Source organism: Hemiscyllium ocellatum, chromosome 20 (genome assembly GCF_020745735.1).
Source record: "Hemiscyllium ocellatum isolate sHemOce1 chromosome 20, sHemOce1.pat.X.cur, whole genome shotgun sequence".
Lineage (NCBI taxonomy): Eukaryota > Metazoa > Chordata > Chondrichthyes > Orectolobiformes > Hemiscylliidae > Hemiscyllium > Hemiscyllium ocellatum.
This window is the reverse complement of record NC_083420.1, coordinates 29,284,083-29,307,602: the sequence shown is the minus strand read 5'-3', so window position 1 is coordinate 29,307,602 and position 23,520 is coordinate 29,284,083. Positions and strand designations below refer to the sequence as shown.

At 39.2% G+C, this 23,520-nt stretch overlaps 1 protein-coding gene across 1 annotated transcript; it reads right to left on the bottom strand.

Annotated features, from left to right (window-relative positions):
• Positions 1 to 1,046: 1,046 nt before the first annotated feature.
• eci1 (enoyl-CoA delta isomerase 1) lies at positions 1,047 to 22,617 on the bottom strand. The gene is made up of 7 exons (XM_060840241.1): positions 22,552 to 22,617; positions 21,361 to 21,498; positions 13,231 to 13,358; positions 9,546 to 9,692; positions 4,978 to 5,099; positions 3,148 to 3,326; positions 1,047 to 1,684 (listed from the first exon to the last, which is right to left on the bottom strand). The coding sequence occupies exons 1-7, from the start codon at positions 22,589 to 22,591 to the stop codon at positions 1,518 to 1,520; spliced, it is 921 nt and encodes a 306-aa protein (XP_060696224.1). The 5' UTR covers positions 22,592 to 22,617; the 3' UTR covers positions 1,047 to 1,517.
• Between the last annotated feature and the right edge of the window lie 903 nt (positions 22,618 to 23,520).

The window sequence follows — 23,520 nt, the reverse complement described above, 5'->3', positions numbered from 1 at the left end:
GCTAACAAGTCTGCCATGAGGAACCTTGTAGAATGCCTTACTGAAGTCCATATAGATCACGTCTACTGCTCTGCCCTCATCAATCCTTTTTGTTATTTCTTCAAAGAAATGCAGTCAAGTTCGAGAGACATGACCTCCCATGCACAAAGCCCTAATGTTGACTATCCCTAATCAGTCCTTGCCTTTCCAAATACGTGTAAATCCAGTCCCTCAGGATTCTCTTCAACAACTTGTCCACCATTGATATCAGGCTTACTGGTCTATAGTTGCCTGGCTTGTCCTTACCACCTTTCTTAAATAGTGGCACCATGTCAGCCAACCTCCATTCCTCCATAACCTCATCTGTGACTATCGATGATTCAAATGGCTCAGCAAGGGGCCCACCAATCACTTCCCTAGCTTCCTACGGAGTTCAGGGGTACACCTGATCAGGTCCTGGGGATTTATCCAACTGTATGCATTAAGTTAGCCAGCACCACCTGCTCTGTAATATGGACATTTTTCAAGATGTCACTATCTATTTCCTCACATTTCATGTCTGACATGTCCTTCTCCACAGGAAATACTCATGACTTGCTCTCAAGGATTTGAACTTGTATCGCATGCTTCTCATTATCCCTTCTGCTGTCTCCTGCCATTCAGCCATCTTGTCCTTATAACCTATGATTCTGTGTTAAAGCTCTTCACTTTGCTGTTCTTTTAATAAGACTTTCATTAAAACACATTCCCTGACCAAGGGTTGGTCACCTCCCCCTAATCATGTCTCCGTATTCATTTTTTTCATATGGCCCTGTAAATCAACTTCAGACTTTCATACATTAAAACAGTGTAGTACTAAATGAAAGCAATTGCTGTGTATCATTTCGTCACGTTATTCATTTCTACCCAGACTACTTTAGCAATTTCTCCTATCTCACATTTTCTGAACAGTTATTATCTCTTCACATGAATCTCCCACTTCATTAATGCATTTTAAAAATACAATATTGGCATGAAATATTTAAGTAATATCAATTTATATTGTAAATACATTTGAATATAGGCCTAGCTCACAGTTATTTGTTATTTACAAGCAATTCATTTGATAGACACTTGTTAAGAACACCATAAAACAGAAATGTAAACACCGTTTAGGTCTGCTACAAAAATAAACTGGTGGTCACCTGGGTAATATGAAACTCGTGATCTAAATGCAACTAAATCAGTAAAGAACACATTTGGAGATTAACTTAAAAAATGCACACAAACAATTTCTTCTCCCAGATTAAATTACACAATCAATTCTGCCAAGATATTGGCAGCAGAATTACACATCTTCAAGTTTAATATTGCAAAGAGTTAGGATATAAATTGATACATTTTGCAAAATCAATTTGAAAAACTACAAACAATATTCAATAATCTAACGTTAATAATATTCAATTGAAAGAGAAAATCCTGTACAAAAATCTGAAAAATTATTATCCATCATACCATGTAAACAAATATATTGGGATTCTTTTTTAGAGTACATTTATTTAGCTTTTTCTTTGCTTCAGCATCTCCAAGTACAGTTGGAGAGACTTCTGAATGGAATCTTTGCTGATGAAATTAACAAAATTTTGTATGTCTGATTCTCTGTTGGTTAGAAGTCGATCGAGTGTTGGCTTCCTCATCATGGATTTGGTAATTTGTCGAGCATGATCTGTGAAATAAATGACAAAGAAGGCATGGCAGTGGCACTTGAGACAAAACTTTACTGCTGTGATAAAGGTGCATAATATTCTGCAGTCATTTAGGAATTTGAAATTTTGAAGGAGAGGTAAATATATGTATGGTTTCAGTTTTGTGAAAGTTACCTTTAAAAAGAGAAGTTATTTGGAAATGCAAATAAAATGCACAATTTCCAAGCAATCATATGACTTTGGTAAACTGCCTCGCAAGTACTTAGTTGATGGAGTGTTTACAATGCTCAGTTTTGTGATAGATGGGAAAAACAAAATCAGGAGCCACTAGTAGATTGAAAAGAATCAAACTACGGTTTAGAAGGACAGCCTCATATCAGAATGGCAAATGAGTTTGAAAAAGAAAAGCCCAGAAATCTTTAGGCCATCCAAAATGGAAAGACCGAGTTAAGTAAGAATTTGAAGAGTTAATATAGGAAGGATACATCACTGTGATTGAGCACTCCAAGGGCATTGCCAGGAAAAGAGCTGAATTTCTCTTTTTCTCAACGACGTTAAGATCTTTCTAAACTATATTATGTAGTTTATTTGTGCTATGAAATAAACTGGTGTTCTGTGTTAAAGAAGATTGCAAACATGGTATGAATATGTTCAGTGACTAAGTACCATGGTAACCAAACTGCAAAAATAAAATTTATGATCTATCAAGCTAGATTTTTGTCTGGAATCTGCTTTGTTCAGTGTTGCCACCAATTGGGATCATAACACTGTAATGATTTAGATATTTCTTCCACAGTAATAAAAATTCTGAATTGAAGACTAGACATTTGCAATTTCATTTTGCTAGGTCATGTGAAAGCATCTATTAAAATTTCTTTCATAATTGTATTCAAATCAGTACATTCAGTGAACTGATCCCATGTTAAGCACACAATCAATCCCTTGAAGAATGAGTTTACCTTGCAATCAAAGGTTACAAAGTCGTACACAAAATAATTTTGTTATGAACAAACAGCATACAGACTTGCAATAATGAAATAGGTATGCTGACTCATCGAAGTACCAATTCATGATGGAATGGAAATTACACAATTTAAAACTTGGCATGTTGCTAAGTTGCTGATCCAAGCTGCACAACTACAAAGTGACAACAAGGGCTAAGTTTACTTATTTATTTGCCATGAAAAATACATCTTATATAGGAGGAACAAGTTTCAAGATTATGACATGCTGGACATTTGAAAGATTCCCTCATGTGAAGAGGAACAATTTATATGAAACACACCTAAGTTTGTTACTATATACCATAATTCAATTTTATGGAGTTTCTAAGAGCACTCACCGCATTTTAAGCAGAAATTACTAGTTGCTTCTACGTAAATATTTAGGGTTTAGTTTTATGCAGGAACAACAAAATGTTTCACAAAAGAATTAATCAGAACTTTTATTCATTTCACAACTTTCAAATTGAAAAAAACCTTACCTGGAATAGCCAGCCATTCTGACATTACACTCAAAGCATGTGTCATAATTTTATCTTGTGCTACCAGTTGATCGACAAGTCCAATTTTCAAGGCATCTGAAGCACTATACATGAGACCTAGCTGGAGAGAATGCTCTGTGGCCCTTCTTCCAATGACATTAATCATGGAATCCTTGAACCTTTAACGATGAAATAAAAAAGCTACAACTTCGGACCAACAACCAAAAATAGAAGTTCAGCTACTTTCACCAAATGGTTATGGAAAAGCAATTACATTGTAAAATGACACAAAGCTAAGTATGGTACACATCAATCATGTCCACTTTGTTTGAAACTATTGTGTACTTTTTCTCCCACAACCTATTCACCCTTTCTGTTCTCCCCAACCCACCCTATGTTTCCTCCACTCATCTCAAACACAACTTTAAGGAAAGGATTGGAAATTTAAACCGAGAGGGCTTTTCAATACCAGACAAGTAGAACTAGATTTTAAAAATGGGATCCAAAAACTGAAAGACAAAAGTACTGGGAAAGCAAATTGTCAAATCACAAATCTGGTCAAATTGTGCTATTTCCTTGACCTGAAAATTTTCTGGGGCAAAGAAGAGAAAGAGTCTATTCTGATTCATCATAGTATCAGAACTGAAGCATTTTTACATTCTACAACTAAATTAAATTCAATACATGTTATTTGTTTTATCTAGATTAAACTTTCTAAAGGCTGTCTCAATCATGAATCTTTCCTTTCAGAGGTGTGAACTTGCACTCTTTCAAAATTGCCTCACTAGCCCACATTCACTTGTTTCATAGGGAGACACTCAGCCTTCAACTCTTCCCAATACATCTTCACCTTCTAATTTCTCTCAGTTTAAATACTCGCCCATTCTGTGCTGATCTCAAACTGTCCCATTCTATCACCAATCCCTGCCAGCTCAGAAACACACACTCCTCCAATTCACAAGCATATTATTGTCTAACTGACCCCAGTATGGAGTCACTCAGCTCTTGCATGTCCCCAATACAGAAGCACTTTCCTCTTGCAAATTTATGAAGTTTCAGATGTAGTCAATCCCAACTTACAGGCACTTAACCTCTAACACTTCATAAAATCTCTCTTCAAATCATCTAGAGGCACTCGCCCGAATCAAGACTTTCCTCTCAGTTATCCAGTCACTCTTCCTGTTCAACCTTGCAACTGGCCCCACATCCATACAGTTCTGCATAATATTTTACCTCTTAATCTTCAGCCTTGAATGTCACTCGTATCTGAATTAAGAACACTTATTCTGATATCAGCTTCTGTGCTGCAAGTGAGAATTGCTATTTACAATTGAATCTTGTCCCAGCATAAAACCATAATAATCGAGGTACTTTTCAAACTAACTGTAAGGACATCAGTGAATGGAGAGCTGCAATTTCCTGACCAGATCACTTGGGGCAGCAAATCAGCTGCTATGACTGAAACTCACCAGCAACTGATGTGCTGCCCTTTTGATTAAAATTTGCATGAATTGTGTATACTTTACAGTGCCAGAGAAATAAATGAAGTCTGCCCCAGATGAGCAACCGTACATAAAGAAAGAAAAATACAGATTCATAAATACTGAGAGAAGAGACATCAAACTTAAGAGAAGAGGAGAAAGTACTGTAAGACGTACCCATACAAATTGGAGATGACATGATAAAGAATCAGAGAAACATAGTTGATTACAATTAAAGTTCGAGTGAAAGACGAACACGCAATTATGAAGTGAAACAACATTTTGACTTTTTCCATTACAAATGAACTAATGCATATAAAGTTCAATTGATAAATTTGAGAGGACCTACCAGAATGGTGCAACAATTCCAAGTTTGGTTTCATTTAGCCCTATTGCATACTTTGGATTATCTGCCATAATTCGGTAGTCACATGCTAATGCCATGAGGCATCCACCAGCAGGGCTGGATCCCTATGATAATAATGGGAGTAACAAATTTCAAGAGATGGACAGAAATCAATAACTCTACTGTGCTATTATAACAGCATCATATTTAACTATACTTCTCTCTAAAACAAAAATAGGCAATTTTGGAAAACATTGCCCAATACACTATAAGTGACTGATTGGACCTGACAGATTACAGGGTAAAGGACAGGTCATTTGTGTTAGCTTTAAATGCTTTATTTTAAAAACAGGAAGCTATGCTTGAATGAGGTAAAATGAATAGGTGGCTTGCACTTGCTATTAGTTTACTAAGCTTTCATAGCCAGACTGTATATAAAACCGTATTTTTTTCATCTTTCTGCTATCACAGGGTCAAAGCACACCACCAGAAATATTTGATTCATTGGTCAGCTTTATAATCTGGCAAACATAATATGGTAATTTCAATGGTGAACCAGGAAGCAATGTAATAAGAAATACAAAGTTACTGAGACGCGCAGCAGGTCTGATATCATCTGTGGTATAGCAAGAGTTAATGTTTTGAGTCCAGTTTAGATTCCTTTTCAGAATGGTAATACAATGGTAACACATTTGCCTGGTTTCTTCCAACATACTTTTGTGCAGATTACGAAGAATGACTGCTTCGGAACTAATTGCTCCCTTTGATGCGGTTAGATTGATACAGGTTCAAGTGTCATAAAAGTTATCTGGAAACAATAGGGATACAGAATGCTGTGGGTTAAACAAAGACCAGCAACCTTAGCTGACTTCTTTCAGTCTAATTTTTTTTTTGGCCCTTATTTACCAATAGTTCAATTTTAAATATTTTTGTTGTAATAATTAATGAAACCCACATGACAAGAGTGAAAGAATTGCTGAGTTAACAGTAATAACTTGTATCTAAATAGTATTTGTATTAAAGTAAAATATCCTAATACACTATACAGGATGCTATCAGGTCAGAACTGCCAGCATGTTATAGAAAAAAGTGAAATTGGTCAAACAACTTTCAGGAACAACTTCAACAAGAAATGGGTGAAGCAGATGAGAAGCTTTAGGATAGCATTTCAGACCTGAATGACTAAAAGCACAACTGCAAATATTGGAGCAAAGGCATAGACGCACAAGAGAAAAGAATCAGTCAGCTTCACAAGGTTAGGAAGAAGAGATCATATCTAGAGAGAAAGAGACACACAGCTCCAACGAGTGCATAGTTTGAGGAATTTGGAGACGATGTGGGAATTTGATTGGGAAGAGATGAGGTGCATTTTGCTGGGTTTTTTTTAAGGCTCATAATTTGTAAGTTTTTTTTAGAAACAGGTTAAATTGATGCCCAAGATCAAGCACAGAAGCCTGACATTGCAAGTAAACCTCAAGTTCATTGGTTAGTGATTGTCAATTAATAACTAACAATTTATTTTCAGATTGAAAGTAAATAGGGAAATATTTACAGGCCACAAACTAAAAGACCAGTATAATTTTTTTTAAAAATCAAGTTAAGAACTAAGTAATTAAAACAGAGATGCTGAGCCAGGTGATGCGTTGTAGCTGCAAGGCCCCCATTCTGGTTCACATATGTAGCAAGCGTTGCTTGTTTGAGGAACTCGAGCTCAGAGTTGATGAGCTGGAGTTTGAGCTTTGAACATTATCACATCAGGGAAGGGAAAAAGTTATATGGATGGTGTGTTGCAGGAAGCAGTCATATCCTTTAGATTAATAAAGGCAAATTCAGTCAGTAGTCAGGGACAGGATGGTGTAACTTTCACTGAGGCAAGTAGAGGAACCTGGGAGATGGTGCTGAAGGAACCACAGTCCCTGAGCATATTGAGCTGGTTTGAGATTATTGCTACCTGCATGGACGAGAGTGGGGGCTGTAGGGAAGAAACAGCAAACTGACCATAGCACCATAGTACAGGGAACCATTCAACAAGCGGGGTGAAAAAGACAAATGTAATTCTAAGTGGGGATTGTGTAGTTCGGGGAATAATCACTGTTCTCTGTGGCCAGGATCAAGAGTCCTGAAGGTGGTGTTGCCTGCCTGGTGCCTGGGTTCAGGACATCAGAAGAACTTGGAATAGGAGGGGAAGGTCAAATTGTCATGGACCACATAGATACCAACAATACAAGTAGAAAGAGGAATTGTTCTGCTGAAAGAATATGAGCAGCTAAGTGCTAAATTGAAAAGCATAACCAAAAAGGTGGTAGCCTCTGTATTACTACCCGAGCCATGAGCAAGTTGGCATAGAGTCAAGATTAACAAGATAAACAATTGGCTCAAACATTGGTGTGGCAGAAAGGAGTTCAAATTCATGGGACGTTGGCACTAACACTGGGGAAGGATGAAGCTATTCCAATAAGGCAGACTCCACCTGAATCATGCTGGGACAACTGCCCTGACAAATGGCAGAACTAGGGCTATAGAATAGTGTACGAGAAGGAGAGACTAGGACCAGAGGGCACAGACTCATAATGAAGGGATGACCCTTTATAACGAAGATAAGGAGAATATTCTTCAGCCACAGGATGGTTAATCTGTGGAACTCATTGCCACAGATGGCTGTGGAGACCAAGTCATTGAGTCCATTTAAAACACAGATAGATGGGTCCTTGATTGGGAAGGGGATAAAGAGTTACAGGGACAAGGCAGGAGAATGCGTTGAGAAACCTATCTACAATGATTGAATGGTGGAGAAGATTCAAAGGGTCAAATTCTGATGGCTTATGATAATCATGAGGAAGGTTGAGATTTTGCAGTTTCATAGGAAGGTATAGATATAGTGAGATGAGACCACCTAGCAAAAGTAACAAAAAACTTGTTGGAAAAGCTCAGCAGGTCTGGCAGCAGCGGAGAGAGTTAATGTTTTGAGTCCAATACGACTTCAGAACTAAACACTGCTGCACAGACAAGGAAGCAAATTGAATAATAAGGATGAAAATGTTCAAATCAAACCATTTGGGGATTGGGACCCAATGTGGGATTAGGAGCCAAAGCAGTTTGGCAAGGAAAGAGGCGTTGGATAAAGGCAACCTAGTATGAATTAGGATACAGGCTGCAGCATTTAGGATGAGCTAAAAATAAATCGAGAGCAGAAGAAAAGCTGATGAGAAGGGAATGGAAATATTAAGAATCTGTAGATAACAACTATGAATGCTAATTTAAACAGCTGATAGGTAGAGGCTGAGATGGAGATGATGACTATTTCAGAAGTGGATATAGGCTCCCGTTACCTTATTTATTCCCATTAATATCTTGAAAACTTAGATTAAAAAAACCCTTAGTTTCTAGATTTCAGAAAAAACAACTCCCCTTTGTGTTCTTTCTCTCTGTAGCCCAACTTCTGGATTCCAGCTATTATTCTGGTATATCTATAATGCTCTTCCTCCAAAGCTAATACATTTGTCCTAAGTGTGCTGTCCAGAATTATTCGTACTGTCAGACATGTAAAACATGCATGCATCTCACAGCTGAAGTATAATTTCTATCCTTTTGTATTCTAGCAGTCCAGTTTTAAAGATCACCATTCCATCGGCCTTTGAAAATTTTTTTGTGTATATTTGTTCATGATATTTTAATGATATACACACCTGGACTTGCTGGGTGATTAGAAAGCAAGGTTCAGGAGCAAGTAGTACCTGAAGCTATGAACATTTGAGTTCAGCAAAAGACTGTGGCCAGGGAGAGAAATGAAATCAATGGTTGGAGAACAAGGTTTTTGTGGGGCCTTGGTCTAAAGTCAATGGCTTTGCTCTTCCCAATGTTTAATTGAAGGAAAGTGAGGCCCTTTCAGAAGTGGATGCAGGATAAACAGTCTGACAATGCTGAAGGACAGGGTGAGCGGGGGAGAAAGAGTTTTCACTGTCAGGGTTCATATGGAATATGACATTCTATCTTCAGGTGACTTAGAAGAAATCCAAAGGTAAATTTTTGAATAGCTCCAGACCAAGTTTCACATTCATGTTCTTGAGTGCACATGAGAATTCTGTAATTGCATGGTCCTTGAATTTGATTTTGCATGACCCTACTTTAGAAGGTCTGACTTATAAGGGTCCTGAGCTGAGTCACATTAAGGTGCTACAATGCAATTCTGTTTCAAGGGTTCATTGCTCCAGAGGTAATAATGTGTTCATGGCTAGAAAGGCCATTGCTAAAGGTACTCAGGATTTTGTTTTCACATTAAATTGATGATACTTCCATGCGAGTACCAGGTCATAGGACTCTGTGATGACAACTTTCTAAGTTCATTTCACAAGTTATCTCCACAAATTTGAAAACATTGCTGAATTCACTGCTTCTTCAAAAACCTTTGATTTCCTAAATTTATTTGGGTATTATTTTGAACTGAATGTAAATTAGTATTTTTCAATATTCTACTTTTATTTTTTTAAAGTTATTTACATAAACACAATCTCAGCTATAGCAAACAATCATTGAGAAAAAATGCAAGTTACAAAGACAAATTTATTACTTACATTGATTGCAGCTATTGTCACCATATTGGAGCCATACAACTTCAACCATATTTCCTGAACAGCTCTCCAGAACTCTCCAGAATGCTCTGGTGTCTTCCCATACATCTCATTGATATCCAAGCCAGCAGAAAAGATCTTAGGAATAGACTAAAATTAAAGAATTATGATTATACTTTTTTCCAAACCAAAAAAAAATATTGGAAATAAGTTTAGACCTTTTATATTTTAGACTGAAATTTCAGTATGCTGTTCTCATTCTCCTTGTTGTTCTTCGTTGTTGACATTTGGATGCAGATACCTCATGTTCACAGGGAGCATTCTTTTATTTAGCAATTTCATGACTGCATAAATAATGCTGTATTAGTTCACAGAAATCCAACTTTGTCAGTAATCAATCAATAGAGTTATGTTAGTCTTTGCTTTAATAATAGCTCCTCTCCTTTTACTTCTTCCATTCTCAATAATACTTTGAAAACTTACATCAAATCAGTCCGTGGCTTTTAAATTCCAGGGAATGCAACTGCAGTTTGTTTTATCTCTCCTTTTAGCTTAAATTATGGAGTCCAGGTATTCTTCTAGTACACCTACAATGCCCTCCCTCCAAGCCTAATACGTTTTTCAGAAGGTATGCTGTCTAGAACTATTCACAGTACATCATTTTGCAGTTGAAGCATAGTTTCTGCCCTCTTGCATTCTAGTAATTGAAACATAAAAGGTCAGCATTCCATTAACCTTTTTTTGATTTATTTCATTTACCTGTTCATGACATTTTCAAGATCTACATACCTGCACCTCCAAGTTTCAATGGAGATCCATTGTTTCTTGTTGTTTGCCACACAGGAAGTACAATGCTTTATCATATTTAGGTCTAAGGTGGATGAAATCTATTGAATAGCTGAGGCCCCAAAAAGATCCTGCAGAACTCCATTAGTCACATCCAGCCAACTAGTCAATCTGCCAATATATCTGCTTCAGTGGTACCACTGCATTATTTTCCTGAGAAGTGCTGAGGTGAACTGTAGCTACTTCAATAAAAGTAGCAGAAATCTTCAAACCTTTAGCACTGAACTGCATACTGACTTCACCAACTGAGCAGATGGGGAAAGCAATTTAAAACCCTTTTGTGAGGTAATCTCTGAACTGTAAACAACATAATATTCATTTGCAACAGATCATATTCCATTATTGATCCCCCATAATACACAATTAAAGATTACAAACATTGCTTAATAGTGTCCATACATTTCCAGCACACTATAAACACAGAGTTAAGGTACAGAAACAAATACTACATTTGCACATTTCCTCACAATGTATGACAAAAAGCTTTACAAACAATCCTGTAAAATATAATCCATGCAGACATGTCAGTAGCAATCACATACTGATTGTCAAGGTCAGTTTATAATTCAGTTTATGATTACAAGGACAGTAATGAGGGCAGATAGTTGATTTTATTAGATACCAACCATACTAGTCTACTGCATAGAACTCATGCTGTAATTATATTTTGGCTGCTCACTTTCACCAGTAACGTCAGAATACTCACATTAAAGTTCAAGAATTATTACAAACTTTAATCCCAAATGTACTAAACTACTGAAATATCCTATCATTTTTAACGTGCTCACTTTCTCATAGTTGTTCTCAAAATGGATTAATGGCTTGGCCTTGGGGACACAGCACATAACCCTAAAGTTTGCAGGTGGTGCAAAGTTCAAATGTAGTAAACAATGAGGATTGCAAGAGAATTCAAGCACATGGACTGGGGAGGAGAGACTAATCAACAAATTAAATACATTTCCAAGAATGCGAGGCAGTGCATGCAACAAATCTTTCAAAACTGCGGGACCACTGCTTTTAATACAATGTACAAAAAAAAGTAAAAAAGGGAAAAGCCAGCACAGATTTGTTAAGACCAAATTGTGTTAAGTGACTTGGAGATTTTTGAGAAAGTAATAGAGGGGGTCAATTAGAATAATGCTGTTAATCAGTTATAGACTTCCAAAAGGCATTGAATAAACTACCGCATAGTTAGAACACAGAATAACAGGGACAGTAGCAACATGGACACAACACTGCATGAGTGACAGGAAACGGACAGTTGTAATTAATATACCTCAGATTGGAACAAGGGTTATTATCAAGATCGTCAGGGACCAGTGATAAGAGCGCAGTGCTTATTGAAATATTCAAATTTCTTAGTCCTATTATATAAGTCACAATTTTGAAACGCGAGCATGTTTCAAAACTAGGGAATATTGTGAACCACAAGAAAGGTAACCTAGAATTCCAAAAGGGCATAGACATCAGTGCAATGAACAAACAAATGGCAAATTAAATTTAATACAGAGAAGTGGGGAATTATTCATTTTGGTAGGAAAAATGAAGAGAGACAATATAAAACAAAGGCTACAAATCTAAAGGGGGTACAAGAACAGAAGGATATGGGTATATGTGGGTGTTATTCATTAAAGATGGCAGGATAGGTTGAGAGTATGGATAATAAAGCTGACAGCCTCCTAGGTTTTATTAGTAGCAACATAAAAGCACAACAGTGAGGACTTATGTTAACATATACAGAAATTTGTTTAGCCTCAACTGGAGTATTGTATTCAGTTCGGATTACAAAACCTCAGGAAGTCTCTGAAGGTAGTTTAGAGTTTGCCGCAAAGATTCACAAAAATGGCTGCAGGAATGAGGAATTACAATAGTAGATCGATTTGAGAAGTTGGTCAAGTTTAATGTGGATTTGATAGAGGCATCCAAAATCACGAGGAGTCTGGACTGAGTAGATACAAAACAAATTGTTCCCATTGCATGAAATGATCAAGATCAAGAGAATATGGGTCAGAAGGACTTGGCAAAAGAAGCAATGAGGACACAAAGAAAACATTTTCCATGCAGGGAGTGATTAAAGAAGGCTCAATTGAGGTAATCAGGATTATTGTCCAAAAAAGAAGAATGTGTAGAGCTACATGGGAAAGACGGGAGAGTTGCTCTAGGCAAATTGCTGCTTCGGAAAGCTGGCACAGTCAGCTGGAGTTTAATGGCCTCGTTCTGTGTTGTAACCATTCTGTGAAATGCAAGAGAGTAGTGTTAAACTTTTCTAAAGCACTAGTTAAGCCTGTTGGGGTGGGGGAGGCCAAATGCATGAATACATGTGTGTTCAATTCTGGACAAATACTTTAGCCAGATAATCAGACCTTGTACAGAGTACACAAGAGAGTTATTACAATAATCCCAGTATTTAGAGATTTCTGTTCAGCAGAGACCCTAGAGAAGATTTAATAGGAAATTTGATAGAGGTTGTCAAAATCAGAAATAGTTTATGCAGAAAATGATGAGAAAGTGTTTCCAGGAGCAGAGAGTAGGGAAGTAGAGGTAAATGATGATTTAAGGAGACCGGCAAAAGAACATGAGGAAACATTGATTTTCACATATGTTTACACTGTTGAGATATGGAATGCACTGCCTGAAAGGCTGGTGGATGTAGATTCATAGTAACATTCAAACAAGAACTGGATAAATCCATGTGGGATAAAAGAAAATTAAAGGCCGGGGAGAAAGAGGAGGAAGGACACTAACTGGATAGTGCAAACAAAGAGGTGGCACGTGCAAAATAGGTTGAACAGCCTGCTGTAAAATCAACTGTATTTTAAAAAAATCAAACGTTCATACATACAGAAGTGAGAACTACACCCCGACATTCTCTGTCCATTTCAAGTTTCTCCATATTAATGGCAAATTCTGTGAGGAATTCCAGGCTTAGACTGTTAACTGGAGGTTTCTTCATCTGAATCACTGCAACTCCTAAACACAAGTGAATAAAAGGCTTTGCTGATGAATGCATTAAAAAGATTATTAGTCCTTATATATAGAAAAAAAAATGCCCGTGGAGTAATACTATTTCAATATAAAAAGGTCACAAGTTGATGGCAAACAGACAAAAGGAATACTAGAAATACAGAATACGTTTGGTCAGAGGGATGGAACGTTTGCACATCAGGTTGTTAATATTCATAAGTGTTTTGCTGATAATTGCCCAATATAGCTCTACTTGTTCGGAACATAGGAATTAGTACTAGCATGAAGTAATTCAGCTCTTCAAGACTGCTCTACCATTTAACATGAACATGATTAATCTTATCCTGGTCTTAATTCCACTTTCCTGCCTGCTTCCCATAGCTCCCTTTATCTTGCTTTCCATCAGAAAGATATTTATTCCTTTCTTGAATCTGTTGATTGATTCTGCCTCCACTGCACTCTGGGGCAGTGAGTTCCACGGATTCACAACCCTCAGAAAGAGGTCATTTCTTCTCACCTTTTCTACCTCGTTTATCTATATCCTCTCACTCTGTCTGTATCCTCTTGTTTGAGACTGTCCCATGGGGGGGGGGGGGACATTTGCTCAGCATCCACCTTATCAATCCCTGTTAGCATTTTATATACCTCAATCCGACCACACCACACCCCCCTCCCAATTCTTCTGAACAATGACTACAAGCACAAGCTATGCAATAGCTCCTTGTATGACAGCCCTTTCATCCCTGGTATCAACCTCGTGAACCTTCTCTGAACTGCCTCTAACGCCACCACATCCTTCCTCAAGTAAGGAGACCAAAACTGGACACAATACTCCAAATGTGGTCACACCAATGCCTTATATAATTGTAACAACACTTAAGAGACATACAGCATAGAAACAGACTCTTTGGCCCAACCAGTCCTTGCTGAATATAATTCCAAATTAAACTAGTCTCACCTGCCTGCTCCTTTACTTTTATAATCCAGTCCTTTTATAATAGATCCCAGGATTCCATTTGCCTTTATTATATGCTGCACCTGCATACCTACTTTCCACAATTCATGCAAAAAGACACCCCAGATCCCTCTGCACTGATGTACTTTGAACCTGCTTCCCATTTAAATAATAATTTGCCATTTTATTTTTATAGCCAAAAATGGACAATCTCACATTTATCCTCATTAGACTCCATCTGCCAGATTCTGGCCCATTCTCCTAGCCTATCAATATCCACTTGTAAACTCCATCTCATCATCACAGTCTGATTTTCCACCTATTTTAGTATCACTCTCAAATTTTACTAGGATACACTGTCGTTCCTTGCAGATTATTTATACAGATTGTAAACAGTTGAAGTCTGATAACTAAACTCTGCAGCACCCCACTAGTTACAATTCACCATCCAGAGAAGGATACATTTACCCCGAACCTCTGCTTTCTGTCAGTCAGTCAATCCTCTATCCAAGCCAATGCTCTACCTTTAACCACCTGGGATCTAACCTTCTGGATCAGTTTTTTATGCTGCACCTTGTCAACTGCCTTCTTGAAGTCGAGATCAACCAACCTACACTGGATTCCCCTTATCCACCTTGCTAATTACATCCTCAAAGAACTCCAGACATTTTGTCAAGCATGACGTGCCCTTCATGAAACCATCACTGGTGAATTGAGCTTTGCTTTTCTAAGTGTTCAGTTATCCCCTCCTTTATGACTGACTCTAGCAGTCAAACTAACTAATTATAGTTTCCCACTTTTTGCCCATCTCCTTTTTTACATTAGCATGTTTCCATTCTTCTAATGCCTTTCCAGAACCCAAGGACTTTTGGAATATCATAACTAATGTATCCATGGTTTTTGTTGCAACCTCCTTTAATACTCAAGTGTGCAGGCCATCAGACCTTTAATTCCATCAGTTTACTTAATAACTTTGTTCTAGTTATCATTCCTCTATAGTAACTGCAAATTTGGGGAAGGAATTATCTTCCACTCTGAAAACAGAGATAAAATATTGATTCGGTGCCTCTGCCATTTGAGTTTTCCATTACTTTCTCACCAGTTTCATCCTCTAAAAAGTCAACTTTACTTTCACTATTCTCTTCCTTTTTATATTTATAAAAGCTTTTGTGTTTATATTTTCTGCAGGTTTTCTTTCATAGTTCATCTAAGTTCTTTTGTTTTTATTAACACTTTAACGATGTCAAAAGTTCTCCCAACACGTCAGAATCTTTGTATTATGATATGCCCTAGCTTTTGTCTTGACTTCCTTGTTAAGTAATGGATGATTTTTCACCTTTTTAAGATTCCTCTTCCTTTCAGGATTATACTTTAATTGAGAGATATTTGGTATGTCCCTATCCTTCTCGTAACATAATATCAAATTTAAAGTAACCAGACCTCTGGTGGCTCCACGTCGGTTTCCAAGAGAACAATTGTGTTAGGGGATTCTGTAGTCCGAGGTACAGACAGACCTTTCTGTGGCCAGCAGAGAAAAAGCAGAATGGTATGTCTTTTACCCTGGTGCCAGGATCAAGGATGTCTCAGAGTGTGCAGAATGTTCTCACGGGGGAAGGAGGCCAGCAGGAGGTCATTGTCCACATTTTAACCAATGACATAGAAAGGGAAAAGGTTGAGATTCTAAAGGGAGATTACAGAGAGTTAGGCAGAAATTTAAAGAGGTGGTCCTCAAGGGTAGTAATATCTGGCTTACTCCCAGTGCTGAGGGTAGGAATAGGAGGATGCAGTTGAATGCATGACTGAGGAACTGGTGTATGGGAGAAGGATCCACATTTTTGGATCATTGGAATCTCTTTTGAGGTAGAAGTGACCTGTACAAGAAGGACGGATTGCACCTAAATTGGAAGGAGACTGGCAGAGAAATTTGCTAGAACAGCTTGGGAGGATTTAAACTAGTAAAGGGAGGGGGGGGGGGGGGACCCAGGGAGACAGTGAGGAAAGAGATTGATCTGAGAGGGGTACAGCTGAGAACAGAAGTCAAACAGCCAGGGCAGGCAGGGACAAATTAGGTAAAAACAATGACTGCAGATGCTGGAAACCAGAGTTGAGGTTAGAGTGGTGCTAGAAAAGCATAGCAGTTCAGGCAGCATCCGAGAAGCAGTAAAATGACATTTCGGGTAAAAGCCCTTCACCAGGAATACAGGCAGAGTGCCTGAAGGGTGGAGAGATAAATGAGAGGAGGGTGGGGGTGGGGGTGGGGAGAAAGTAGCAGAGAGTACAATATGAGAGTGGGGGAGGGGATGAAGGTGATAGGTCAGGGGAGAGGGTGGAGTGGATAGGTGAAAAGAAGATGGGCAGGTAGGACAAGTCATGGGGTCAGTGCTGAGCTGGAAGTTTGGAGCTGGGGTGAGGTGAAATGAGGAAACTGTTGAAGTCCGCACTGATGCCCTAATAAATTAAAATGTATTTATTTCAGTGCAAGGGGCCTAACAGGGAAGGCAGATGAACTCAGGGCATGGTTCGGAACATGGGACTAGGATATCATAGTATTCACAGAAACATGGCTCAGGGATGGGCAGGACTGGCAGCTTAATGTTCTGGGATACAAATGCTACAGGAAGGATAGAAAGGGAGGCAAGAGGAGGGGGAGTGGCATTTTTGATAAGAGATGACATTACAGCTCTGCTGAGGGAGGATATTCCTAGAAATACATCCAGGGAAGTTACTTGGGTGGAACTGAGAAATAAGAAAAGGGATAATCACCTTATTGGGATTGTATTACAAGCCCCCCAATAGGCAGAGGGAAATTGAGAAACAAACTTGTAAGGAGATCTCAGCTATCTGTAAGAATAATAGAGTAGTTATGGTAGGGGATTTTAACTTTCCAAATATCGACTGGGACTGCCATAGTGTTAAAGGTTTAGATGGAGGGGAATTTGTTAAGTGTGTACAAGTCAATTTTCTGATTCAGTATGTGGATGTACCTACTAGAGAAGGTGCAAAACTTGATGTACTCTTGGGAAATAAGGCAGGGCAGGTGACTGAGGTGTCAGTGGGGGACACATTGGGACCAGTGACCATAATTCTATCCGTTTTAAAATAGTGATGGAAAAGGATAGACCAGATCTAAAAGTTGAGGTTCAAAATTGGAGAAAGGCCAATTTTGACGGTATTAGGCAAGAACTTTCGAAAGCTGATTGGAAGCAGATGTTCGCAGGTAAAGGGACGACTGGAAAATGGGAAGCCTTCAGAAATGAGATAACAAGAATCCAGAGAAAGTATATTCCTGTCAGGGTGAAAGGGAAGGCTGGTAGGTATAGGGAATGCTGGATGACTAAAGAAATTGAGGGTTTGGTTAAGAAAAAGAAGGAAGCATATGTAAGGTATAGACAGGATAGATCGAGTGAATCCTTAGAAGAGTATAAAGGCATAGGAGTATACTTAAGAGGGAAATCAGGAGGGCAAAACGGGGACATGAGATAGCTTTGGCAAATAGAATTAAGGAGAATCCAAAGGGTTTTTACAAATATATTAAGGACAAAAGGGTAACTAGGGAGAGAATAGGGCCCCTCAAGGATCAGCAAGATGGCCTTTTGTGAAGCCACAGAAAATGGGAAGATACTAAATGAATATTTTGCATCAGTATTTACTGTGGAAAAGGATATGGAAGATATAGACTGTAGGGAAATAGATGGTGACATCTTGCAAAATGTCCAGATTACAGAGGAGAAAGTGCTGGATGTCTTGAAATGGTTAAAGGTGGATAAATCTCCAGGACCTGATCAGGTGTACCTGAGAACTCTGTGGGAAGCTAGAGAAGTGATTGCTGAGCCTCTTGCTGAGGTATTTGTATCATAGATAGTCACAGGTAAGGTGCCGGAAGACTGGAGGTTGGCAAACGTGGTGCCACTGTTTAAGGAGGGCGGTAAAGACAAGCCAGGGAACTACAGACCGGGGAGCCTGACCTCAATAGTGGGCAAGTTGTTGGAGGGAATCCTAAGGGACAGGATGTACATGTACTTGGAAAGGCAAGGACTGATTCGAGATAGTCAACATGGCTTTGTGCATGGGAAATCATGTTTCACAAACTTGATTGAGTTTTTTGGAGAAGTAAAAAAAGAAGATTGATGAGGGCAGTGTAGTAGATGTGATCTATATGGACTTCAGTAAGGTGTTCGACAAGGTTCCCCATGGGAGACTGATTAGCAAGATTAGATCTCATGGAATACATGGAGAACTAGCCATTTGGATACAGAATTGGTTCAAAGGTAGAAGACAGAGGGTGATGGTGGAGGGTTGTTTTTCAGACTGGAGGCCTGTGACCAGTGGAGTGCCACAAGGATCGGTGCTGGGCCCTCTACTTTTTGTCATTTATATAAATGATTTGGATGTGAGCATAAGACGTACAGTTAGTAAATTTGCAGATGACACCAAAATTGGAGGTGTAGTGGACAGTGAAGAGGGTTACCTCAGATTACAACAGGATCTGGACCAGATGGGCCAATGGGCTGAGAAGTGGCAGATGGAGTTTAATTCAGATAAATGCAAGGTGCTGCATTTTGGGAAAGTAAATCTTAGCAGGATTTATACACTTAATGGTAAGGTCCTAGGGAGTGTTGCTGAACAAAGAGACCTTGGAGTGCAGCTTCATAGCTCCTTGAAAGTGGAGTCGCAGGTAGATAGGATAGTGAAGAAGGCGTTTGGTATGCTTTCCTTTACTGGTCAGAGTATTGAGTACAGGCGTTGGCAGGTCATGTTGCAGGACATTGGTTAGACCTCTGTTGGAATATTGTGTGCAATTCTGGTCTCCTTTTTAATGGAAAGATGTTGTGAAACTTGAAAGGATTCAGAAAAGATTTACAAAGATGTTGTCAGGGTTGGAGGATTTCAGCTACAGGGAGAGATTGGGGCTATTTTCCCTGGAGCGTTGGAGGCTGACGGGTGACCTTATGGAGGTTTACAAAATTATGAAGGGCATGGATAGGATAAATATTTTCGTTTCTCTGGGGACGGGTAGTCCAGAACTAGAGGGCATAGGTTTAGGGTGAGAGGGGAAAGATATAAAAGAGACCTAAGGGGCAACTTTTTCACACAGAGGGTGGTACGTGTATGGAATGAGTAGCCAGAGGATGTGGTGGAGGCTGGTACAATTGCAACAGATAAGAGGCATTTGGATGGGTACATGAATAGGAAGGGTTTGGAGGGATATGGGCCCGATGTTGGCAGGTGGGACTAGATTGGGTTAGGGTATCTGCTCAGCATGGACAGGTTGGACCAAGGGTCTGTTTCCATGCTGCACATCTCTATGACTCTATGACAAGTTGTTCTAAGAAACAATCCCTCATACACACTCTGAACCTTTCTTCAAGGCTATCCTTGTCAAGTTGATTAATCCAGACAATATGCATGTTCAAATCACCCATAATTCCCTTGTGATCCTCTCACAAGGCCTCATTATTTCCTGGATCATACAATGCCCTACTTTGGAAGTACTCTTCAGGGACCTGCAAATTACTCCTACCAAGAGGTTTCTTCCCTTGGGTTTTATTTTCACCATTTTGGTCCCTAATGCCAAAATAATTTCTTAATACAGCCTTGATGTCATCTTTAATCACTAAAGCAACTTCACCTCTTGCACCTTCTTTACTCCTTTTGGAATACTGAGTACCTTTAACTCCCAGTCCTGATCTTCCTGTAACCACATCTCAGTAATCCCCACCAGGTCATACCCATTTGGCTCTATTTGTGCCATAAGCTCATCAACTTTATTCTAAATTATATAGATGATTTGGAGTTGGGGACGACGTGTAGTGTGTCGGAATTTGCAGGTGACACTTAGATGAGTGGCACAGCAAAATGCGCAGGAGTGTAAAACTTTGCAGAGGAACATAGTAGTTTAAGTGAGTGGGCAAAGGTCTGGCAGATGGAATACAATATTCACAAATGCAAAGTTATCCATTTCGATAGGAGAAACAGTAAAAAGGACGAACTCGTGAATGGTAAAAAGTTGCAGCATGCTGCTGTGCAGAGGGACCTGAGTGTCCTTGTGCATGAATCACAGAAGGTTGGTCTGCAGGTACAACAGGTAATTGGGAAGGCAAATGGAATTTTGTCCTTCTTTGCTACAGGGATTGAGTTTAAAAGCAGAGAGGCAGAGTAATGTTCTGGAGAGAGGAATAAGCTACACTTGCATTACAGCTGTCGAGTCAGAAAGAACCTTTGTCTTTCTTCTTGTTTGGGAGCCGAGATTTGAGGTACATTCATGGCCTTTTGCCAACCAAAACAAACTTGGACATCCAGCTGTTCATGGATTGACTGCTTTGCCAAAGTAGGATTTTAAATAGGCATAGGAAGTTGGAAGATTGCTACAAAAAGTCAAACGAATTGTCCCTTAAAAATTGTTAGATGGTAGATTCCATCTTAGGTGATATTCATTCAGAATTCTGTTGTATAAATTTGAAAATTGAATAAATGTGAAAAAAACTCATGTATTTCCAATATTCCAATAATTAGGATACTAAATCTTCACAAGCCTCCATTCAGTTAGGGTCTCAGCTTGGTCTTCTGCCACATTTCATTTCAACAGAACACATCATTCACCTTGGATTTGGAAGTGAACATTGTTATTATCCGGACATATAGCATTCCTTGGGATTCCTGACAGCATAATAGACAACTTTCTGCAAAGGAAGCCAATTCACTGGGACTCGATCAACCCAATGATCTTGCTCCTATTAGAACACAAGGGTGGGGTGCACTTTTCTCTCCAACACTTGCCTCAAAAGAATAAAGCTGAACTTTACAGAGAAGATCATTCAGCCTGATTTTCCAAGAGCCTGTTTCAGAAGGCCTCTATTCCATGATGGGTAGAGTTTGAACTTCACTCAATGACATGCTGCTAAGGTCAATGTAACTACATACCACAGAAATATAGCTATTGTTCTACATTGAAAATAAATTATACAATTAATGCTTTATCAAACAATTAACTGAATATCATGTGCCATTCATTAGCTCTCCTAAATCACAACACACATGAACTTTTGAAATTACCTGTATTGCTGTCAAGTTCCACTGTCATGTTCTTATTTGAGAACGGTCTCCTTTGGTATGATGATTTGCATGGCAACTGGCACAAAATCCTTGTTGATTTATACTGTAAACTTTTAATGCCATAAAGTGATAAGTTTCCTGAAAGACAAAAACAAGTTACAGCTACCAAATGATACTTTGAAGCAGATCAACAATAAACTGAAAAGGAGCAATCAAAAGTAGAACCTGAAGGGTGGACTGCACCAAGGGCGGACTAAGTCCAAAGTGTTCAAAGTAATTGGCCCCCATTCCAAAAGTGACAATTAGATCACATGTCAGAGTTGAAGTTAATTAAAGATATAGGATAGTGAAAATCTCAAAGCACATGAATTGGTGCAAAGAGAACCAGCCAGAGGAGCATGTTATTTTATGAAAACAAATCCAAATTAAAAAAGAAATAATGTAACCTGGATTCCATATAAAGGTGTTACAACCAGTTTCTGTGCTGTGCATTGTGAGCTAACTGAGCTTGTGGCTAAAGTAAATTTTGTTAATACCAGTTTAGATTTCAGCAGAGTTTTTGTTACAGGTCTGTTTATGAATTTAGTGTATACATTAGAAATGTATGAACAACTGGGTATGTATTAAATTTGATACAATGCAACAAATGAGTCACAAACTATTATATAGTAGGTGGCAATTAGTGCATTATTGATACTTTATTATTTATGCTGTTAATATACATCAATTACATGGCAACTAGTCACGGTAAAAGTATAAAACTTAACAAGGACACCAAGTTGGACTTGCATGGAGATTGCAAACAGTCACGAGCACACCAAGTCAATGTCAAAATGCCTGAATATGATTGAGAAACAAATAAAATTCAGTGGTGACAAATGTAAACTTTAGCCCCGGGGCACACAGTGCAGAAAGGACAAAAAAGCGTAGATTTACAGAGATACTGAAGTCACTTGCAGTAGATAATGCAAACACTTATCAGAGGATATAGACAAGCAGTATGTTATCGGTTTTGGAGTAAGTGGGTATAGTTAGTGACCAGGGAGCTCTGTGCTGTCCAGCAGATTGCAGGGTACACCAACAATCAGGTACCGGGCCACCGACTGAACTGAAATAAACCCCTAAATCTGGCTTCACGACAACGAGCTCCACAGCGGCGAGTTACAAGATCTGAGTGTCACAGACACACACCTGAACTAACCAAACGCAGCCCTTTCAGCAGCGCCGCCATTGTCCACCGCAATCCAGCAACCGGAAACACGCAGCCACATCCTGCGCCACCCGCTGGCCTGTCTCGGTATTGCAGCTTGGGGGCCCTCCACTGCACACCCCAAATCACAAGGTCTTAGTGTTAGTCTCAGAGTCATACAGCGTGGAAACAGACCCTTCGGCTCTCCTCTGATGGTCCCCAAAACAAAATCCCAGTGTTTATAGACTGTAGCAAATCGGCATCCCACCCTTGCAATATACCCAAAGCCTGAGACCTCACAGTATTGTTAAACTTTGAACACATTGTCCAAACCCATGGCTCCTGGAGTTACCTCATTTTTTTGCCCACCTGTTTTGCATACTTTTCCATTGTATGAAATAACTGAACCTTATTAAACAACAAATAAAGTAATCTGTGTGAACTTGCACAAATGGGATCAGTCACTGCCTTGACGTGTTTGTGGGGGAACGACTGAGAAATCCCGCACAAGTCACTCAGGAAGACGCTACTTGAACTATGTCCATCATGGCTGTAGCCACAGTCATTGGAAGAGAATGGTCTCCCACTCCTGCAGTCCCCAGGGTTTACTCTAACAGCTGTTAAAGTTCCAGCATGTTATCCTGGGACATACAGAATCTATTTCTGGATTATTGGTGCTGGAAGAGCACAGCAGTTCAGGCAGCATCCGAGGAGCAGGAAAATCGACGTTTCGGGCAAAAGCCCTTCATCAGAAATAAAGGCAGAGAGCCTGAAGGATGGAGAGATAAATGAGAGGAGGGTGGGGGTGGGGAGAAAGTAGCATAGAGTACAATAGGTGAGTGGAGGAGGGGATGAAGGTGACAGGTCAGGGAGGAGGGTAGAGTGGATGGGTGGAAAAGAAGATAGGCAGGCAGGACAAGTCATGGGGTCAGTGCTGAGCTGGAAGTTTGGAACTAGGGTGAGGTGGGCGA

What these genes read in the sequence shown, in the direction of transcription:
- eci1 (XM_060840241.1), bottom strand. Translation starts at nt 22,591, where the DNA reads ATGGCGGCGCTGCTGAAAGGGCTGCGTTTGGTTAGTTCAG. An exon ending in GCTGCGTTTGGTTAGTTCAG is followed by an intron (nt 21,499 to 22,551) that starts GTGTGTGTCTGT and finishes TTTGTCTTTCAG; the next exon opens with GAAACTTATCACTTTATGGC. An exon ending in GGAACTTGACAGCAATACAG is followed by an intron (nt 13,359 to 21,360) that starts GTAATTTCAAAA and finishes ACTTGTGTTTAG; the next exon opens with GAGTTGCAGTGATTCAGATG.